Consider the following 19,085-nt stretch of genomic DNA (forward strand, 5'->3'; position numbering starts at 1 on the left):
AGTTTTTATTTATTTATTCACTTTTTAAAAAAACAATAGTTTTTAGAAAAGATTTAAGTATGATTTAAATTTGGCACAGATTGATAAAGTATTAAAGATTTTTTTAACGTCAGAATAAATTCCCAATCTTTTCTGGCTAAAGAGAATTCATATGAGAATGATGAATTACATTCACCAGATTTTCAGCTTTATCATTTGGCTTTTATTTTAACTTCTATATTGATGTGTAATGAATTTTAAAAGCTATTATTACTCTTTTAGGGCTCATTTAAAAGAGTAAACCTGTCTGAAATTCTGTCAATTTATAATGAACAAAGTCTGATTCCTCCAGCTAGGCATAACTGGGCATGAATTAGAAAGCAGTTAAACTTTCAGCTAGATTTACATGAGAAACTGATATTGTAAAGTAAATCTAATTTGAAGGTCACAGAAATGTTTTATTGGAACTTCTGGGCCAATTAATACAATGAATCAATTGGTTAGTAATAATTATTTAAGAATTTAAGTTTTGAATGTAACTTAGAATTTTTTCCCTAACAGTATGAACAACATAGTTCAGATGCTCCAACAGCTTCACAGGCATGGTGTGTGTATGTATTGTGTGAAACAAGTTTTAAGAGATGTTAAATATACTTTTTATGAGCAAAGGATGAAGTAATTTCATCTGAAGGTGTTGTTCTGTGTCTATTGCCTTCCCCCAAATAATGTTTAAGAAGAATGGCTATCAGTTTGGAGGGGACGCGTAGAAGATTTAATAGTGCTCTGACTCATTGTATCTAGCCCTGTTAAGGGATACATTTAGCATCAGGTAATCATATATAATAAAACACTGAAGTTGTATTTCTCCTTGGGAAATAAAAAGTTGTAAATGGAATGGTGAATTACATTCCAGAAATATGGAATTAATATCTTATTTGAGCCTAGAATTCAGCAAAGTTAATTAAACAACATAGACATAAAGAAAACAAGCTCGAGCTGTCAAAGAATATATTCAACAATTGTACTGCTCTTTGAAATACCATTATATTTTAAAAAATGGAAAAAGATGGAGAAGTATGTCTCTATATAGTCCAGATTTAATAATATGTTAAAGGACTACCCTTGATTTACTGTATATAAATACCATATAACTGTTACCCTCACCATAATCTGTAATAAAAACATTTTTTTAAAATCTCTGGAATGATGGATTGATGGATGGACAGTTTTAAGGCATTTGAAAGCACTGTTATAATCTGTCTCAGTTATCTTTTCTCAAGATTAAATATACCCACCCCTTCAATCTCTCTTAAGACTTTAATTTTGTTACATTTTTCTAAATTTATAGACCTTTATCTCTTCTCTTTATCACTTAAATCTGAATTGTTCATAGACCTTAGACCTCACAGTCATGCAAAGAAGTAATAACAGTTTCTCTAACATACACAAATGCAACCACAATTTTAAGATCCTGTGGTATCATAGTACTGATAACAAACATGATAATATAAACTGTTAGGGTTTCCTTGTAAAGAAATTAAGTACTTCGTGGTCAGCCTAAATAGACAAGAACATTTTTTGGGATTCTTCTCTGGATAAAGAAAGGACTTGGGATCACCCACAAATGCCCCAGACAGCTATTCCCAATAAGGAGACCGTAAAACAGTGGTCTCTAGCAGGTTTATTGCTCTGGAAGATGAGAGGTTGTCATCTTTGACCAAAATGCAGTCTGTACCTTTATAAATTCTGAGTCCACATACTTCCTTCCTTAATCATTTCAGAAATTGCCTGTTAACTATTTTTCAGATATTAGGAAACTCCATAACAGCAAGTTTTACTACACTTCAGTCCTTAGTGAAAGGAGGACATTATCCAATTTTAAGGATTAAAAAAAATATTCTTGGAATAATCTGAAAAAGGGCAATTAGAACACTAATTTTGGAAAGTTAACTCTGCTCATTGCCAGGAATTTGATTTTGATGGCTCAAGGTTAACTCAGCCTTCCATCCTCCTGAGGTCAGTAAAATGGGGACTCATTGTTGAGGGCAATATACTGATGATGTAAATTTTTCAGAGTGCTGTAAAGCACTCTGGAGCACTATATAAGTCTAAGTCCTTTTGCTATTGCTAATTTATTAACCAACTCCAGGATGCCACTTCCCTTTTGTGGTCCCAGGTTAGTTGGCAGAGTCGGGCCAAAAGGGTGGGTATAGATCTCACCTTGGGAAGCACAATATTCCAGAGGATGGGTGCCACAGCAAAAAAGGCTCTTCTCCTGGACCCTAACAGTTGCCCAATGGGGTCCACAACATGCCTCGTCTGCTGGCACGGGAGAGGTTCTTCGGATAATCTTAGCCCATGTCATGGAGAGCTTTAAAGGTGATAAGTAACAAATTGGACCCAGAAAGCAGTGCAGCTTGCAGAATAGTGATGTAACATGGGCCATACAGATGAAGCTTCCAGATACTCTTCAAGGATAGCTCCATGAACAATAGAGCAATAGTCCAACCATGAGATGACCTTGTCTTGAATGACTGAGCGTATTGGACATATTGAAGGATATTTGTGAATAAATGATCCGAAGTTAATTTTAAGAGTGTCTGCCATTATACCATTGGAAAATGGTATAAAGGAGGGGCATGTTTTACTGGATAGGGCTAGAACTGATTTGAAAGTAGATTTAAAACTGATGAAATACAGAAATGATGTGGAAGGATATGCTACACTGGGTACACAAATGAAACCAGATAATATCAACAAACCAAAAAGGAGATCTGGATAACTTTCTTATAATGAATTTACAAAACAGATTTCTTAAAGTTTTGAAGAATTTTGTGAGAAAAAGGCAAAAAAAAAAACCTAAAAGAAATCTAGTTCTAGGACATTATTTGAGTTCTGCTCACCAGGACTAAACAAGGTTTTATTGATTTATTTATAAATAAATAAATATGAAAAGAAGACATCATTTGTTGTATTTTAAGAGAGGTAAAATTGTTTATGCTTGTTATTATGAAGAGGGAAATCAATTCTTTTAATTTTCTTGCTTTCTTTACAATAGTCTTACTTTTTTCTATTTTTTATTTTAGTTTTAAAAAAGTATTATGTTAGACATGCCATATTGGGAATATGAATACACATCCAGGTTGTATCTAAGGACACCTTTGCAGCTCAGCACAAAAAGCATTTTATAGACAATAGGCAAACACATATGGAAATACAACATGGAATCAAGAGAAAATCTGATTATGTACTTGCTAATGGTTTATTTACAGTTATTAGAAAGATTTAAAATAGACAAGTTTATGGTTTTGAACATTGTAAGACTAAGTCTGAAATGCAATTATGTACAAATGATGAGCCTGTAATTTCTAAAATATATAAATTTCCACTGAAATTTGAAACAGAACAACAAGTGTGAGCCTTCCTAGCTAGTCAGGAAATAGGCCATTTGAGCTACTTCCACTTTATTATAAGACTATATTAACAGAACCTTGCAAATCTGACGCTACAAATCTCTTGCCTTTTCCTTTAGTCTGAAAAGTTAGGAATGACCCTTCTGAGCCTCTTTCCCCATCCATTAGGCTGCTGCAGGCTATATCCTCTCTTATCAGATTGTTCCCTGAGTAGCATCTCACCTTGTTTCTCAAGGTCTTTCTCACATACCATTCCAAGTTGAGTATGATAAAGTGGGATAAAAAATTTGAGCTGAAACTTTGAAAGAACTGAAATGTACATTGTTATAATCTTTAAGAGAGTGTTTATAAAATGATGTACCATTGGTGTAGGTCACCAAAGAAAGAGAGGTTGCAATAGAAATCCTTTCTCGGTGCCTGGACACTGTTAGACTCAAAGAGAAACAGGTTTAGACTCAAGCAAAATGGAATGACTGTTAATTCAGAAGCCTGTTGATTCCATAATACCAACTCATTTTCAATGGGATTGTGCTCTCAGAAAGAGCAAATCGAAGTTTTGACCCAGAGGGCTTTTGCCTCCCTCTGGTAGGTACATCCATGCTGGTCTAATTTGAACAGGATACATTGAGAACCCTCACAAATATCTTTCTAATCTCATAACTGGATTACTAGGCTTCCAACTCACTCTATACGGGACTTTCCTTGAGGACTATCAGAGACTTCAACTAGTCTAAAATGCAGCAGTCTAAGTGCATACTGAGCAGTCTTGGAATGCCTACATTATACCATTCAGAAACTGCAGTGATTATTAGTATTTTAAGTACAGCTCAAGGTGTTGGTCACTGCCTATAAATCCCCATATATGTGGTGTTGAACCAGGGTATTTTTTTTTTTTTTAAAAAAAGCACCTTTCCCAGATACATTCAGTCCAACCAATTTGGATGATCAGGGAGTGGCTGCTGCAAGTTCCTCCTATCACAAGATATAAAAAAAGGGTAGGACACAAAACGTTGTCTGTAAGATTTCTCTTTTTTTCTTCTTTCCTCTCTCCCCTAACCCTAAAGGCTACTAATAACTTCACTTTTTCAGGCGGCCTTGAGAACTGATCAGCATTTTATCTTTAAAAGGATCAGCAATCTTAAGAATAAGGCTGTTCAACCTTGCCATACCGTACAAATATGACCAAGAAACTCTTTTATAACAATAGAATATACTATTAATTTAAGGAATATCTTATGAAATTTCAAAGAAGATTTAAGCAGGACTAGGAATGTAATCCTCAAAACTAATCTGGATTGTTTCTGTGCCTTCTGAAAATGTAATGCTTCATGCAACGTATTTTCCATACAACATATCTAAAAATTCATTATAAAGAAGAAAACGGATGGTTCAATTGTTTATTAAAATACAGGAGACATATATTTAGCTATACACTTTCATGTGTAATATTTCTCACATCAGTTATTTCCATGAGCAGGGCATTGTGTAATTTTCTTTCATTGAAAAGTAAGATAGTACTTGGAATAAATTAGCATTTTTCTCAACTTTTACAGGCTATGCTATAGGGTTGATATATACCAGAGGTGTCAAACTCAAGGCTTGGGGACCAGATTCTTCCCACAGGGTGCTTAGAATTGGCCCGCACAGCTGCCCTGGAAACAGATTGGCCCACGGTGCTTCTGCTGGCAAAAACAGAGCTCAGGAGGGTCACATGCAGCCCTCCCGAGCTCTGTTTTCCCTGGCAGAGAGTTGCAGGAGGCCATCGTAGCTGAAAACTGAGCTCAGGAGCCAGCTTTCGCTGGCAGAGCACTTGGGCCACCACAGATGCCCCCAACATGAGTGACTTTGAGCTGGCCCTGTCCATTCATGCCACCCCTCATCCCCAAGGTCAAACACAACCCTCTTATGGCCCTCAATGAAATTGAGTTTGACACCCCTGATATACACCATTTAGAGTGCACAACCAGTAATTTTTGCTAAATCCATGAGATGCAGAAACATCTACTTTTTTTCCTTGCAAAGGCATAAAACTTCAACTGAAGTCTACCTGTGGAACACTAAATAACAGTTAAGAATTCTGTTTTGGAGCTGATTGTTCTGTGTATAGCAAAAAGTACTGAGAGTCTTGAGAAAGGAAAAAAAAAGTGCCTCCCCTTTAATTTCACCCTGCTTAAACTTCATTAACCTTCAGAAAGGATTTTTTTTAATCTTGTGGTATTATTATCATTCCCATTTCCAGAATTTATACTATCAGCTGCTAGTGAACTGAGCAAGCCAATCTGATCAGCTTTTAATTTTCTGTCCTATCCTTCCAGTGACATAATCTGTATTCCATAGATCAATAGCTCCTAATGTTTCATAGGTTCCCAAAATCAAAAAAGGTGTCAGGTTTTGACCTTCCTCGCTAGCATTGGTCAACTCTGAGCAGGATCTGTACCCTACGTGGTATCTGCCAGGACTCATTGTTTAAGTGGGGTCTTCTCTCTACCCCTCAGTGTGACTGTGGTGCTCCTCGACAAATATCCATCACATTGTGTCCAAATGTCCATCAAGAGCTTACACCAGCCCAATGTCTAATATTTTCAATATAGACCACCCTGTCCTTGAATGGACTGGACATTTGAACCTCTATAAGTCCATGTATTTGCCTACACTAAATAAAATAAATAAATCAAAACCTCTTGGTAAAGGCATTTTTAACTTTTTAAAAAATGTTTGATGTAAGGCATTTTGTATTCAAAATAACTGGCTTTATTCATTTTTACTTACAGCAGAACCTGACTTCAGTAGAAAAGGAAATATATTATATTCCCTCTTGATTTTTCCATGGATGTCAATATTCAAATATATAGCTGAAATCTGTAGGTTGTTTGAAGTTGTCTGAAGGTTGAATCATTGCAACTGGACTAATTTTTTGTTGTTAGTTTGAAAGATGTTTCACTGCCCATCCAGACAACTTCTCAGTTAGAACAAGATACTTGCGCAGAGAGTTGTTGGAATGTGCCAACTCCTCAGGGATTTCCACCAAAGCGTGTTGAAAAAAATCTTTACCTTCCCTTTGGGAAAGAAACCCCTGAGGTTGGTGTGGCAGGAGTTGGTACATTCCAACAACTCGCTGCTCAACTGTCTTGCTTTGATGGAGGAAGCTGCCTGGATAGGCAATGAAACATCTCTCAAACTGACAAAAAAAAAAAATTAGTCCAGTTGCAGTGATTCAACCTTCAGACAACTCTACCTGGATGACCGAGAATCTTCATCGACACAGCTGAAATCTTTTCATTTCATTAAAGTAAATTGTTTTTGATCTTGAAAAGACAAACCTGCTAAAATAGTGATATTACCAAGGAAAATTAAAGCCATTAAAGTTTATTTAAATTAATGCGTAATATGATTCACTTTTATATCAATACATATTCTAATTAACTGATAAGTTATACTGCCTAACAGTGTAATACAACACTGCCTATAACACTATAACTACAACAATACAACACTGCCTAACGTTGATCTTGGAATATATATTTGCTATACTATTATCTGAATACTTAGTTTTTTTAAATACACAAACATATTTAGAAATATAAATTTGTGAAGTTTATGTTATACTTTGCTTTGAAATGCCAAAGGAGAGAACATATAATTATTTAATTTAACAAAACCTTTTTGAGGGTTTAATTAAAAATGCCTACATTAAATAAAATATTTTTCTACATTTATTAATCATCACTTTTCTATAATAGCAAGTTACACAAAGTTTGTAAAAATATATTTCTTCAATCTTTGAATATATGAACTAAAAGATTTGTACAGCAATCATTAGACTGTTATACTCAAGAAAATCTTATACCAATAATAATTACAGTAAAGATGAGTTACTATGAAATGAGGAACATTAATATAAAAATTGTAGATGTGCACATACAAACACAAATGCTACAAATAAATTCAAATTGTATTTAAATTACATTATATTACCTTTTTACTTAGGTTACATATTGTATTAAAGTTACTCTATAACATGCTACATGTATGCTAAGAAAAATTCTGCTATTGCCACTGAAAAATTGCATAGCTAACTAAATACTACTTCTTATAATTAAAAATGAAACAATTAAAAACCATTTTAAACATTGTATTTGTAGAGATAGGGACAGGTTGACAAAATGCAAAGAATCCTTGAAAACTAAATGCTCTTTTTACCTATTACTAAAACAATTTTCATTACTTCAAAATATTTTTATTTGTTGTGATGTTAGATAAATATATCATAACATTAATATAACTCTAATTTTTTTAAAGTATCCTGAAATCTTTTGGCTAATTAAACATCTATAAAAATGATTTATCAACAGTATATTTAGCATTATATTATTAATGGGTGATATTAACATAGCCCTGCATGTTATATAAAGTCTTTCTGAATTAAAAGTTTGTTGCCTCCTTCTAAAAATGCTTACTAATCCAGTTCTGCATAGCTCTAGAAATCTTGATCACCTGCTGCACACAATGTACATCATTTTTCAGAGGCAGCCTCTCAGTTGAGAGTTCAAATGTTTTCACAATATGCCACATCATATGGCTGATTTATCCTGGAAATGCCATTAGCACAGAATGTGCTACAGGTACAAATACTTAGATATCAGGCCTGCAAAAAACTGGATGACTTCTAGATGGCAGAAAGCGGGTACAGAAAACCTTTATGTCCTTTATCTTGAAATCAACCAGAGTTTTGCAGCCCAGATCTGGCAGTCCTACATGAACAGGGAGATTGGGGTGTTTTTTTTTTGGGTGGGGGGGAGGAGTGTTCATAGAGATTTATTTTAAATGAAAGGAATAATATCAATGTGTACATTAGAGTGCCCAATACATGCTAAAGTAACGTATCAGTGAAAGAAACCCACCAAATCAAATACTTTCTGACGCATTGGCAAAAAGAAACCCAAAGACTACTGCCTTAATGTCATCATAGGTAATGACACAAACCTCTTTCCACACCTGAACATGCTCAGAAGACACATAGGTTTTTGGGTTTTTTTGGTTACTATGAATAATAAAAAGACCAGAATGAAGAGGAAGATGATGAAGATGATGATAACAACGAGAAGGTTACTATCCCAGTCCTGGTGGGAAAGGTACCCCTACCTCAGCAAGTTGGATAAAGGAATAGGTCCAGATCCACTGCCCAGGAGCCCTCCTTTTCTGCCAGCCAAGAGTTTTTCCACCAAAGCCACATTCCCAGTGCGAGCCGCTTCCAGCAGTTCCTGGTCCTTGCCCATGGTCGGGAATCATCAGCGAATCTTATTGCCCGCCCAGCAACCCTTCCAGAAAGGCTGCGCGGTTACCCCCGTCTCCCCCATTCAGCGACCCTCGCCAGAAAAACAATCTTCCCCGCTCTCCATTCAAGCGAGCTGAGCAATGGGGGTATTTCCCACAGTCTTCACCGACTAGCAGAAAGCGGAGGGAGGGGAAAGAAAGAAAGGGAAGTGGGGGAGAGGGAGAGAGAGAGAGAGAGAAGCACTCCTCGCTAGACAATTTCTGGGTGGAGTGTGGAAGAAAAAAGAAGCTAGGGGAGCCGTCCGCCGATACGTTAGCTCAGCGAAGAGGAATGGAGAGCTCAGCTCCTCCGCCAGGCTGAAGCAGGTTAAGAATGAAGAAGGTATGGAAGACCAGCAGGGCGTGATGTGGGAGGCGCAGCCTTGGCTATCTAGGCCGGTTGCTGAGGAGACAAGAGTTCTCCGCTTCTGAATGGCTGGCCGGCCTACTGCGCCCCCTCCCCTATTTCCCTCCCATTGGCGTGCCCTTGCCCCCGATCCTGACGCAATGGGGATTCTGCTGTCCTTCCTGAGCTAGCCAGCCCTCCCAAAGAGCGGCGGTGGCACCAACGAGCAGCTCGCCTCGCGCTCTACTGCGGTGTCGCGCGCCCGCGGACGCGTGCGAGCTGCGCGTGCTCCTCCTCCCTCCCGCAGACTTCACCTTAGGATGCGGGGTGATGGAGAGGAAGGGAGAACGCTGGAAGGAAGTGGCGCCGGCAGAGTCTCTGATGGGAGTCGGTGGCGTTTCTCTGACGGGAGGATTACTCCGGAAAGTAAACAGAAATGATTCAACGAAGAATTGATGTGCTATTGAGACGACTAACGTGGTGGCGGGAGTGGCGAGGAAAGACAGCGCTGGCTGCGGTTCGAAAAAGGAAGCGAGGACCACTCCGATTTTTCAGCTTATTATAACATTAGTTTGAATTTTAAGGCACGTTTATACATTTGAATGAAGGTCCTTTGGCTGCAACCCTGCTGATTTTTTTTTTTAAGAATTACATCTTAGAAACTATCTCAGTCTTCCAGATTTTTTCCCTCCTCCCCCCCGCTTTTTATGTAATTGGTGACCAGAAGATGAGTCTCCTGAACGGTTTTAGGGGGACAATTGTTTTTAAAAAGAAAGTACAAAGAAGGCAAAGATTACAGGGGGAAATTGAGTAGTTAAACACCATGGCATACAATCAAAGCAGGATTGTGTATTTTTCTTGGGTGAAGGACCTGAATTGTCATATGAATGATATTTTGGAGAGTGCACTCCAGAAAATAAGGCCAATCTAAAGAACTGAATGAGGTTGCTCTGAAAACTTATATTTCATTTAAATTAAGTAAACCAGTTAATAGAATTAATACATAAGAAGTACTGTAATCATAACTTACTCCTAGCAAATTAAAACTTAAAATTTATAAGTAGTTCTTGAAGGAGGACTGTGCTCTAAATACATGTACTTTTACAACCTTCCTGTTTATCATTAAAACCAGATTGCTTCCAATTATTTCTCCAAATTGCTTGTAATGCATGATATTTCACAGTTGCTTTATTGCATAAAATATGCTAAGGATGGCTAAGAACAGAAGAAGACAGTGAAAGATCATCCATCCACTTTGTGCCCGGAGAGCATCTTTAGCCTAATGAGTAAGATCTATGCTAGATAACCATCTTCGTAAGAAACTCTGAGACTGGCTAGAAGAGACCCTCCTAGCAGAAATAAAGGTTTCAGGGAGACTGCTTGGCAATAGCTCAAGAATAGATATGCTCAAGAAAAACATACTCAACCACCTAAGTCAGCCCTTTTCCCCTTGTTTGTAGATCTAAAGCAGGCCTTGGACTCCATCTCTAGAAACACTCAAAGAATCTACAATTGATAAACAGTTGCTTACCCTATTAAGTGAACCTCATAAAAATACAGAAACTGAGGTTCTCAAGTAAAGCTGGGACAAGATCAGGCAATCGTACATCTTAAAAACCTTGGCATAACATTACACAAAGAATATATCAAAATGTCACCTATGGAGGGAGATAAATTTTTGGTTTAAAACAGCATAATATCTGATCCATCTTTCTGTTGTGGGAAAAACGTCCATTTTAAATCAGGAACCAAAGCATTTTGAGATAGATGCAACACAGTACCTTTTATTGGCATGCACAATTACAGTGATCCCTGGGCTTCAGGCCAAAAGAATGCCAGAGTCCTGAACTAAGCCAGGTTATGGACTACTATATATCCCAGAAATGTTACATAGGAGTGATAAATAAAGCAATATAAATCATAATATGACCTTCACAGCCACACTGTAAGGTCTGACCTTTCTATGATGACACCAGTGCATCTACAGTAAATTCCACACCTCTACAAAGGCTCCAAGACCACCTCTTTTTACTGATATTAGCACTTTCTTACATAAACAATATGCTAAAACTCATAGTTTTCTAGTTTCTATACCACTGCCTTTATCTACAGTATCAAATTGGCTCATATTATACCCATATAATGTATCTTTTCACATGAAGAAAAAAGTGACAATCTGGTTTCTGTTAGCATTTTCCTTTCCCCCCAGAGTCATTTGGCAGAGTTATCTGCTATATTTAGTGTACACTCTACAAGCATAAGCAAATAGTCCCCTTTATTACAATGTTACAATGTTATTTGTAAATTTATTACATTACAATGTTAAGAGTCTCTTTACATTGTTATGACTTAATGTTTTATCAGTGGTTTAACAGTGGTCTTGGTATAATTATACCAGGCTATGGAGTATAACTGGTTTAAAAATAGATATTTACAATTACATACATTCTCCTTTAATGATATATATATTTACAGTTTATTTTCTGGTGGAAAAATGATAAAAATAATTTATTCATATTATTCAGTTAATAAATCTTTCAATTTAACTGGTTGGAAATTATATCACCAGTAACCTTTCTATTAACTGAGAAGCTTGCTAAATTCAAGGATTCACATGCAGTTGAACACAACTATATTGTGTTCAGTTAAATGTCAGATAAATCATTCTTTCAGCAGCAAAATGTCAGATTGACCACGTACACGATTCTAATTTTATACTTCTTAGGAGTTGTTAGGGTACTAACAAATGGAACTAGTTGGCTTCTCCTTGTTTTCCTCAATAGGCCTCCATCATTTCTGGATTATTCTTCATACTTTGAACTTTACACAATAACCACAATAATATGATTTTAAAAATGTTCAGTAAATTGTCTGTCTTTATGTTAAACACCAGGTTTCATCAAGGTGACTCTTTTTAACACATTAAAGGACTCTATTGCTTTGAGATGGGCAGCTTACCAGTCCTTAATGACATGTCCTCCCACTGGAGCCTCCATTTCAAGGCCAGGCTGCCAGGCTATTAAAAAAAAATATTTTTCAGTAGAAAATGGATTAAGCCCTCCTCTATATAAATGCTCTCTGTTGAGGAAGAAAAGCCTGAAGGAGGTCAGTCACCTGTAGTGTTCCAATTGACTCACTGCAGGAACATTCTCTCTTATTCAGCTGTGGGGCTCTTTGGCTCCATAGCCAGAATGAAGGCAGCCAATGCCTTTGCATCTCTCCACACTTCCTGGAAAGCTCTGCTGCCACCATCATCATCAGGGACACCATACAACAGCACTCTGCAGCAAGCCCAGAGGTCTATCAAAGTTGAGATATGAAGTAAAATCTGTAGTCACTATTCTTTTTTCTTTTTAAAGAAGTCTGTTCCTCCTTTTCAGTCTTTTTAACCAATGAATCCACATTATTAGGTCTAATTGACATACATACAGAAATAGGATCACCCCAACACAGGGAGAAAAATCCCATCATTTTAACACTTGCAATGGCAGGGGGAAAACGTTAATCATTTTCCAAATAATGTGGTAAGCACAATGTTGCAATTACAGTAGGTAATTTTAATCTGACTTTATAACTTGAAATTGAAGCACAAAAAATTGCCCAATGCATATTATATCACAAAATATCACTGCTGTGATATTTTTCTCACATATAACATGGCTCTATGTATACAAGAAAACATAGCCTCCATTGTAATTTGGGCACTGAAGAACTATTTGTGCAAAACTGGCATCTGGATCCATTCCTGTAGCTGCATTATTGTGATCTGATGTGCTGCTGTTCCTGCTGCTTAACAGATGATTTAACTTGAATGGCTATAAGCAACTGTGGTTGACCACTAACGACACTTACTTATAGACCATCATGCAAGTAAAGCCTATGAAAGGGAATACCTTCCAGAATTGGCTTCTAATAAGTGGTATTCTGTTTCATTGCATTGTGAATTTGATGTGCTATAGATAGAAGGCCTGTTGATTTATTTAAGGCAACATTTCCGTAGATATTTGATACATGCTTGAGTTATACTTGTGTGTTTATTTGATTGGTCTGAAGAGATGAATATTATGTTACTTGGATAAAAATAATGAATTTCGGGTGTATTCTGAATGGAAGCAGAAAATAGATATATATATAATAGTTGGGTTTCCTAAATAAGGTTTTACTTAATGTGTAATTTCTCTGTATTTAAATCTTATTGATCTCTACATGTGAATCAAGACAGTACATTTGTCTTTAATGAATTTTATCTAGAGACTTTTGGAAGTAGAAGCTGGGGGAGCATAGTTCTAAATCAGTGATGGCTAACCTTTTCCATGTCGCGTGCTGAAAGTGTGTGTGTGCTTACGTGTACATGAGCACGCGTGCCTGCATCCATGATACAATATGCCCACGCCCCTGCATATGCGCCTGTGACCCCCTGCGCATGCACCATGCACCTCTGACATGCGCATGCGACCCCCCGCATTGCGTGCCTCTGCATGTGTGCGACCCCCCCACCACACACTGCTGCGCATGCGAACACGACTCCCCCTCACCATGCGCTTCTGCGCATGAGCACGTGTCTTCTGTGCACGTGTCTCCCCCTGCACATGCACGGCAGGTACCCGACAATCAGCTGGCTGGCAGGGGGTGCGCACATGTGGAATGGGGCTCTTCTAGGTGATCTCTCACGTGCTGGCAGAAATGGCTCTGCGTGCCAGTTCCGGCACGCATGCCATAGGTTCGCCATCATGGTTCTAAATTAAAATTGTTAAATGCCCACATCACTTCCATTAAAGTGGAAATAGCAATAGCAATAGGACTTATACTGCTTCACAATGCTTTACAGCAGGGGTGTCAAACTTGATTTTATTAAGGGATGCCTCAGGGTTGTGTTTGATGGGATGGGTGGGCGTGGCCAGATTGATGTCATTTGTGTCAGGGGTGCCCATGGGGGCCTGAGCGCTCTGCCAGCAAAAACGGACTCCAGAGCTCTATTTTCAGCTGTGACAGCCTGCTGCAGCCCTCTGCCAATGAAAACGGAGCGCATGCGGCTCTCCCAAGCTCTGTTTTTGGCTGCAATGGCCTCCTGCAGCCCTCTGCCAGAAAAATGGAGCTCAGGGGCTGCCTGCAGCCCTCCCAAGTTCCATTTTCACTGGCTGAGGCACTGTGGGCTGGTTGTTCACTGTTTCCAAGGCAGCCCCTTAGACCAGATCTAAGCACCTCGTGGGCCAGATTTGTCTCACGGGCCTTGAGTTTGACACCCCTGTTTTACAGCCTTTTCTAAGCAGTTTACAGAATCAGCATATTGCCTCCAACAATGTGGGTTTTCATTTTACTGATCTTGGATAGAAAGCCGTGTCAACCATGAACCGGTGAGAATCAAACTGCTGAACTATTGGCAGCCAGCAGTCAGCAGAAGTAGCCTGCAGTACTGCATTTTAACCACTGCGCCACCACAGGCTCTTACAAGTTTTCATAATAATATGAATGAAATGCTTGGCAGATGTCCTGTGTTGCCACCAGAGATGGAATTTCTGATAGTTTACAATACTTTCTTGTAGAGGATGTTGGTGTACAGGTAATCAAAATTCATGGTGGCTAGAATGTGTTTCTTGGAATGTTTTCCAAGGATACATAGTTTCTCTATTTAGTACACTAAACATAAAAATTTAAACAGTCTGAAGTCAGACCATGACTCAGAAGTAGCTGAACAAACAATATCCACATTAATTTGCATCACATAAGAAGGTATTTAAAGGGCAGTGCTCTGACAAGACAATCCCAATTCAAAGCACACTGATGATGTCTCCTCAAATGGTGATGAAATGTTTGCAGCCAAATTGCCAATCTTGGAGATCAGATCAATAGCCCAAACATAATTATAGTAGTTACAGATTCTTCAGTTTACCAAATATGTTTTACCAATAAATAGGACAACTTATTTTCACTATTCTGTGGGACATTGATTTTTTTAGCTGAAAGAACTATTGTTTACTAAAATTAACATTCAGTTCATTTTCTAAATGCAATGAAATTAAAGTTGCCTCAATATTATAAATAATATGTGCAATTCAAAATAATTTATGGAATGTGCTTCAGACCAGTGCAATTTATTAAAACATACCTTTCTCTTTTTTAGGTTTTCACACAAGTTTTAAAAAGATGCAGCCACATTAAGAATCTCATTAAATACATTCTGCTTTAATTATGTGATTCATTTCAGCAGCAACATTTTTTTCAGACATGTACTAAAACCTGAAAAAATGCATGTTGCAATAAATAACAAAAAGATGATCATGCAAAGTCCAACCCACTCCTTCCACACCAATTGGGAAGCATGAAGTAAGAGGTATTAATTCATTCATAGAAATATTAATACAATTTTTAATTTTAGAATTTGAAGGATTCTTTTTCACAGCACCAATGATTTTTAAAAAAACTGAAAATGAAATTCTTTGTTTTAAAATGACAATTCTGTGATTTAAAAATTGTTAACTTAAAAATCTTTTTCTTATAAAGAAGAGCGGAGTGTATAAAAAAGTAGCACTTCTAATGTTCTGTGGAAAAGATCTTGGGAGACTGGGTGAAGAGATTCTGCTTAGGGAGCAATAAGATAACAGACAATATAGCCCACAGCTGCAAAGTGGGTGGAGCAAGAAGCTCAGAAGGGAATCTTCCTAACTTCTTGGGTTATAAAGAATTGTACTTTCAGATTTAGAAGTTTCTGTTCACGTTGCTTTACAGTGAAGTAAATTTAATTAATCTGGTTGTGTTTCCTGTCTTGTCCACTAGGTTAGGGTTATGACAAGCATGAAATTAGAAAACAGTATGAGCTTCAAGCAATTTCAATCTTACAGTGCTTACACATCTTAGTGGTGCTAAACAAGTGGTACTTATAACCAGTCCTCAAAGTTCCAGCCTCTGCAGTGTCCCCACAGTCCCGTCATTTGATCTAATTGCTCAGCTTCTGTGCTGGCTTCTTACAAGCACAGTGAATGGGGAAGCTGTCAAGTCACAATTAACAATTATGTGACATTGTGGAATTTGCTTAACATTGGCAACTGGAAGTGCCAGAACTGCTATCTCTAAGTGGTACAGTCACAACACGCTTTATGACTGCATTGTTTAGCTTTAGAAATTCTAGTCCCAATTGTTATCATTGACCAAAGACTACCTGTATATATTTATTTTGTAACATAATTTTACATATGTCACTTAGAAATAAAACTGCAGGAAACTAAACTAATCTTAATACCAAGTTAAATGGTGGTTAGTTATGTGTAGCCTTTAAAATGGACTGTACATAAATAACCTGTACAAAAATAATCTGGAAAATAATTTACCATTTTAATCAGTTGGATTTAATAAGCATGCATTTAGTCAAATATTTTGGAGATTCGGAGATATATAATTTTTATTTCTGATAAACTAATTAAAGTGGCAGAAAAAAAGCATAGAAGAATAGTGAGATAATATTTAGGACAAAATAAAGATAAATGATAATTTCAATTGAAAGGAATAGGAGATGAAAAATATTCTGATCTTCATAAAATTAAGATTATGTTTTAAAATAAAAGCATATATAATTGTTTTACAAAATTTGGACATCTTGATTTGTCTTCTTTTTGCAAAAATTTCAATTATTTTAATCCAGTAAATATGAGTTACATCAGATAAACTTTGATTAAATAATTTCAATTCAAATTATTATTATTTTATTTCCAATTTGGTAACTCAGTCACCAGATTTTAATTGTTTGGTCTCTTATTTTTACTTTAAAAAGAAATCAATTATTCCCTGAATTATTTTACAGTTCAAGTATAGCAGATACATACTGTTCATAATGTCTTCAAGTAATGATCAAGAAAGATCTGAATAGCCATTATAATATTATCATCCTGATAACTGTTCTATCAGGGATTTTAGTTGTTTTAAAAATGTAAGAATCTTTTGCACAGTTTGGTGTACTTTACTTATTTACAGCAATTTTAAACTGAAATTTTAAAGTTTAATTGTTACACATAATCTGTGATATAAAATGCAACTTTACATTTTCTTAAAGTGTTACAAATTCAAATACTTATATAACTGTTTTCAAGCATTTTAATATACAGAGATGTTAATTTACAAAAGAACATTCAACTGTTAAAATTTTTAAAGTTTCTAAGAATGGCTGAGATTCATTGTAAAAGCAAAAAATGACTAATGATCCTCAAAAAGAGCTCAGATCTAACAACTTCTATTGTTCTGTGATCTAATAAGAAATCATTATCCAACTGATTGTGCAATTTCCAATTTTCCCAACATATCACCATATAATCCTTTCCCATGCTGTAGTTATACATTTTGAGATTTGAAGGTTCTAATCTTTAAGCACATCCTATTGGTGCCTGAACTATTTCTGCATGACTATTACAAATTTCCATAATGGACCATTTTATGTATAGTGCAAATTTAATGTCTCTTGAAAGTCGTTTTGCTGCAACAAAGATTTTTTTATCTTCACAAATGAAGATGAAGTTATCCTATCAGTGACAAAGGAATATTGTATTAATTTACCAGTTATTTCACAAGTTAATGATGTATAATAGCAATTGTTCTTCACATCACTGCAACTTAAAGAGTTTAAAAAGGGAAAAAAAACTATTTTTCTTATCTCTTTTACAAGTGCATTTTCTCAATTCCATAAACAAAAATATAAAATGTCCTTTCTTCTTTCACATTAATATATAGAGTCTGCTAACATTTTTCATTATTCATTTTTTTAATATGGTGAAGCAGGGTATCTTTTTCCATATGAGCTTCAGCAAGGGCCATCTTGGCTTTGGCTAATTCCTGTTTTAGACATTCATTTTCTTCAATAAGCTGTAATAAATAAGTAAATAAATAAATAAATAAATAAAGCTTTTTAATGTTAAAATGCCAAATTAAGTTTGATAAGATCACAGCCTTATAAGCAAAGTATACTTTATATGAAAGAATTCTATGCTTCTCATTTGTTTTTTGTTTGTTTCTTTTTTGGTTTTCTTTTTCAGTGCTTTGCAATACACTGAGAGAACTTTTTAATGTCATTAAAAAAACCCTCCTTATGCTCTAGACCAGGGATCCCCAACCTTTTCGACGCCGCGGCCCGGTTCCGGCATCAGCTGGGCGCCGCGGCCCGGTACCGGCGTCAACTGGGCGCGCCATCTTTTGACGAAAAAGTGCTTCCGGTGGCGTCACGGAAGCACTTTTCGTCAAAAAGATGGCGCCACGTCGGTGAGCTTTTGGTGAAATGGCTTTCACCGGAAAAGCTCAAGGTGCAGGCGCCATCTTTTTGATGAAAAGTGCTTCGGTGAGCTTTCTACCGGAAAAGCTCACCGGAAGCACTTTTACCAAAAAGATGGCGGCGCCCAGCAACCAGAGGCCCGGTAAGGCTTGTTCCGCGGCCTGGTACCGGTCCGTGGACCGGCGGTTGGGGACCCCTGCTCTAGACTGATAAAATGTAGATTTGTATGACACTTTCATCTCAAGTCTGCAATACAATTCTGGCCTTTAGCATTACTTATAACTGGATGTAAACTATTCATCTATCCTCACTAATTTAACAACAGATGACTCTGATATTGCTCCAAATTAACACACATTTAAAAACCACTTGTAACACATGTAAAAAAGTCACATCAGCATGTTTGTGAAGGGTAGAATAGATTTACCAAAAACCATTTAAGGCCATGCTGCCTATTATGATTAATCTTTAGCTCAACATTCCTTTTTACAGGCTAGATATACTGCATATGCACAAATCTGTTCAGCAGGAACTGTCAGCTGATCACTACTTATGGTATGACTTCAGTTAACAGAAAACCATATTGAATTAAGTTTAGGATTAGAAAAAAAAGTATTCTACTGCAAGGCTTTAAAAAATATCATGGCTGAGTTACATGTTATAAATCTACTGTTTTGCTTTGAGCCATGGTTCATAATTTAGTGTTACATATTTACTTAATTTTGTATAATTTCTGTAAATGCATTAAAAACAGTTTATTTCACCTACATATTAAAATTATATA

General features: G+C 36.6%; 2 protein-coding genes across 19 annotated transcripts in view; both read right to left on the reverse strand.

Annotated features, from left to right (window-relative positions):
* ANKS1B (ankyrin repeat and sterile alpha motif domain containing 1B) overlaps window positions 1-9,274 on the reverse strand; it is a 280,349-nt gene extending 271,075 nt beyond the window's left edge. For 5 of the 18 annotated variants that reach the window (XM_087968151.1, XM_026694219.2, XM_026694213.2 and 2 more), the window contains exon 1: window positions 8,535-9,269. In XM_087968151.1, coding sequence (XP_087824277.1) covers window positions 8,535-8,668 — 134 coding nt within the window. In that variant the 5' untranslated portion in view covers window positions 8,669-9,269. Of the gene's footprint in view, window positions 1-8,534 lie in introns of all 18 variants that reach the window. The other 13 variants (XM_026694225.2, XM_026694237.2, XM_087968152.1 and 10 more) reach the window with 5 other exon arrangements.
* Window positions 9,275-15,398: 6,124 nt separating this feature from the next.
* Window positions 15,399-19,085, reverse strand: part of BLTP3B (bridge-like lipid transfer protein family member 3B) — a 68,718-nt gene continuing 65,031 nt past the window's right edge. The window contains exon 21 of the mRNA XM_026694251.2: window positions 15,399-17,898. Within this exon, the coding sequence (XP_026550036.1) occupies window positions 17,773-17,898 (126 nt within the window). The 3' untranslated portion in view covers window positions 15,399-17,772. The remainder of the gene's footprint in view (window positions 17,899-19,085) is intronic.

Source organism: Notechis scutatus, chromosome 6 (assembly GCF_049901735.1).
Source record: "Notechis scutatus isolate UNSWTSFEM ecotype Mainland chromosome 6, rNotScu1.2, whole genome shotgun sequence".
Classification (NCBI taxonomy): Eukaryota; Metazoa; Chordata; class Lepidosauria; order Squamata; family Elapidae; genus Notechis; species Notechis scutatus.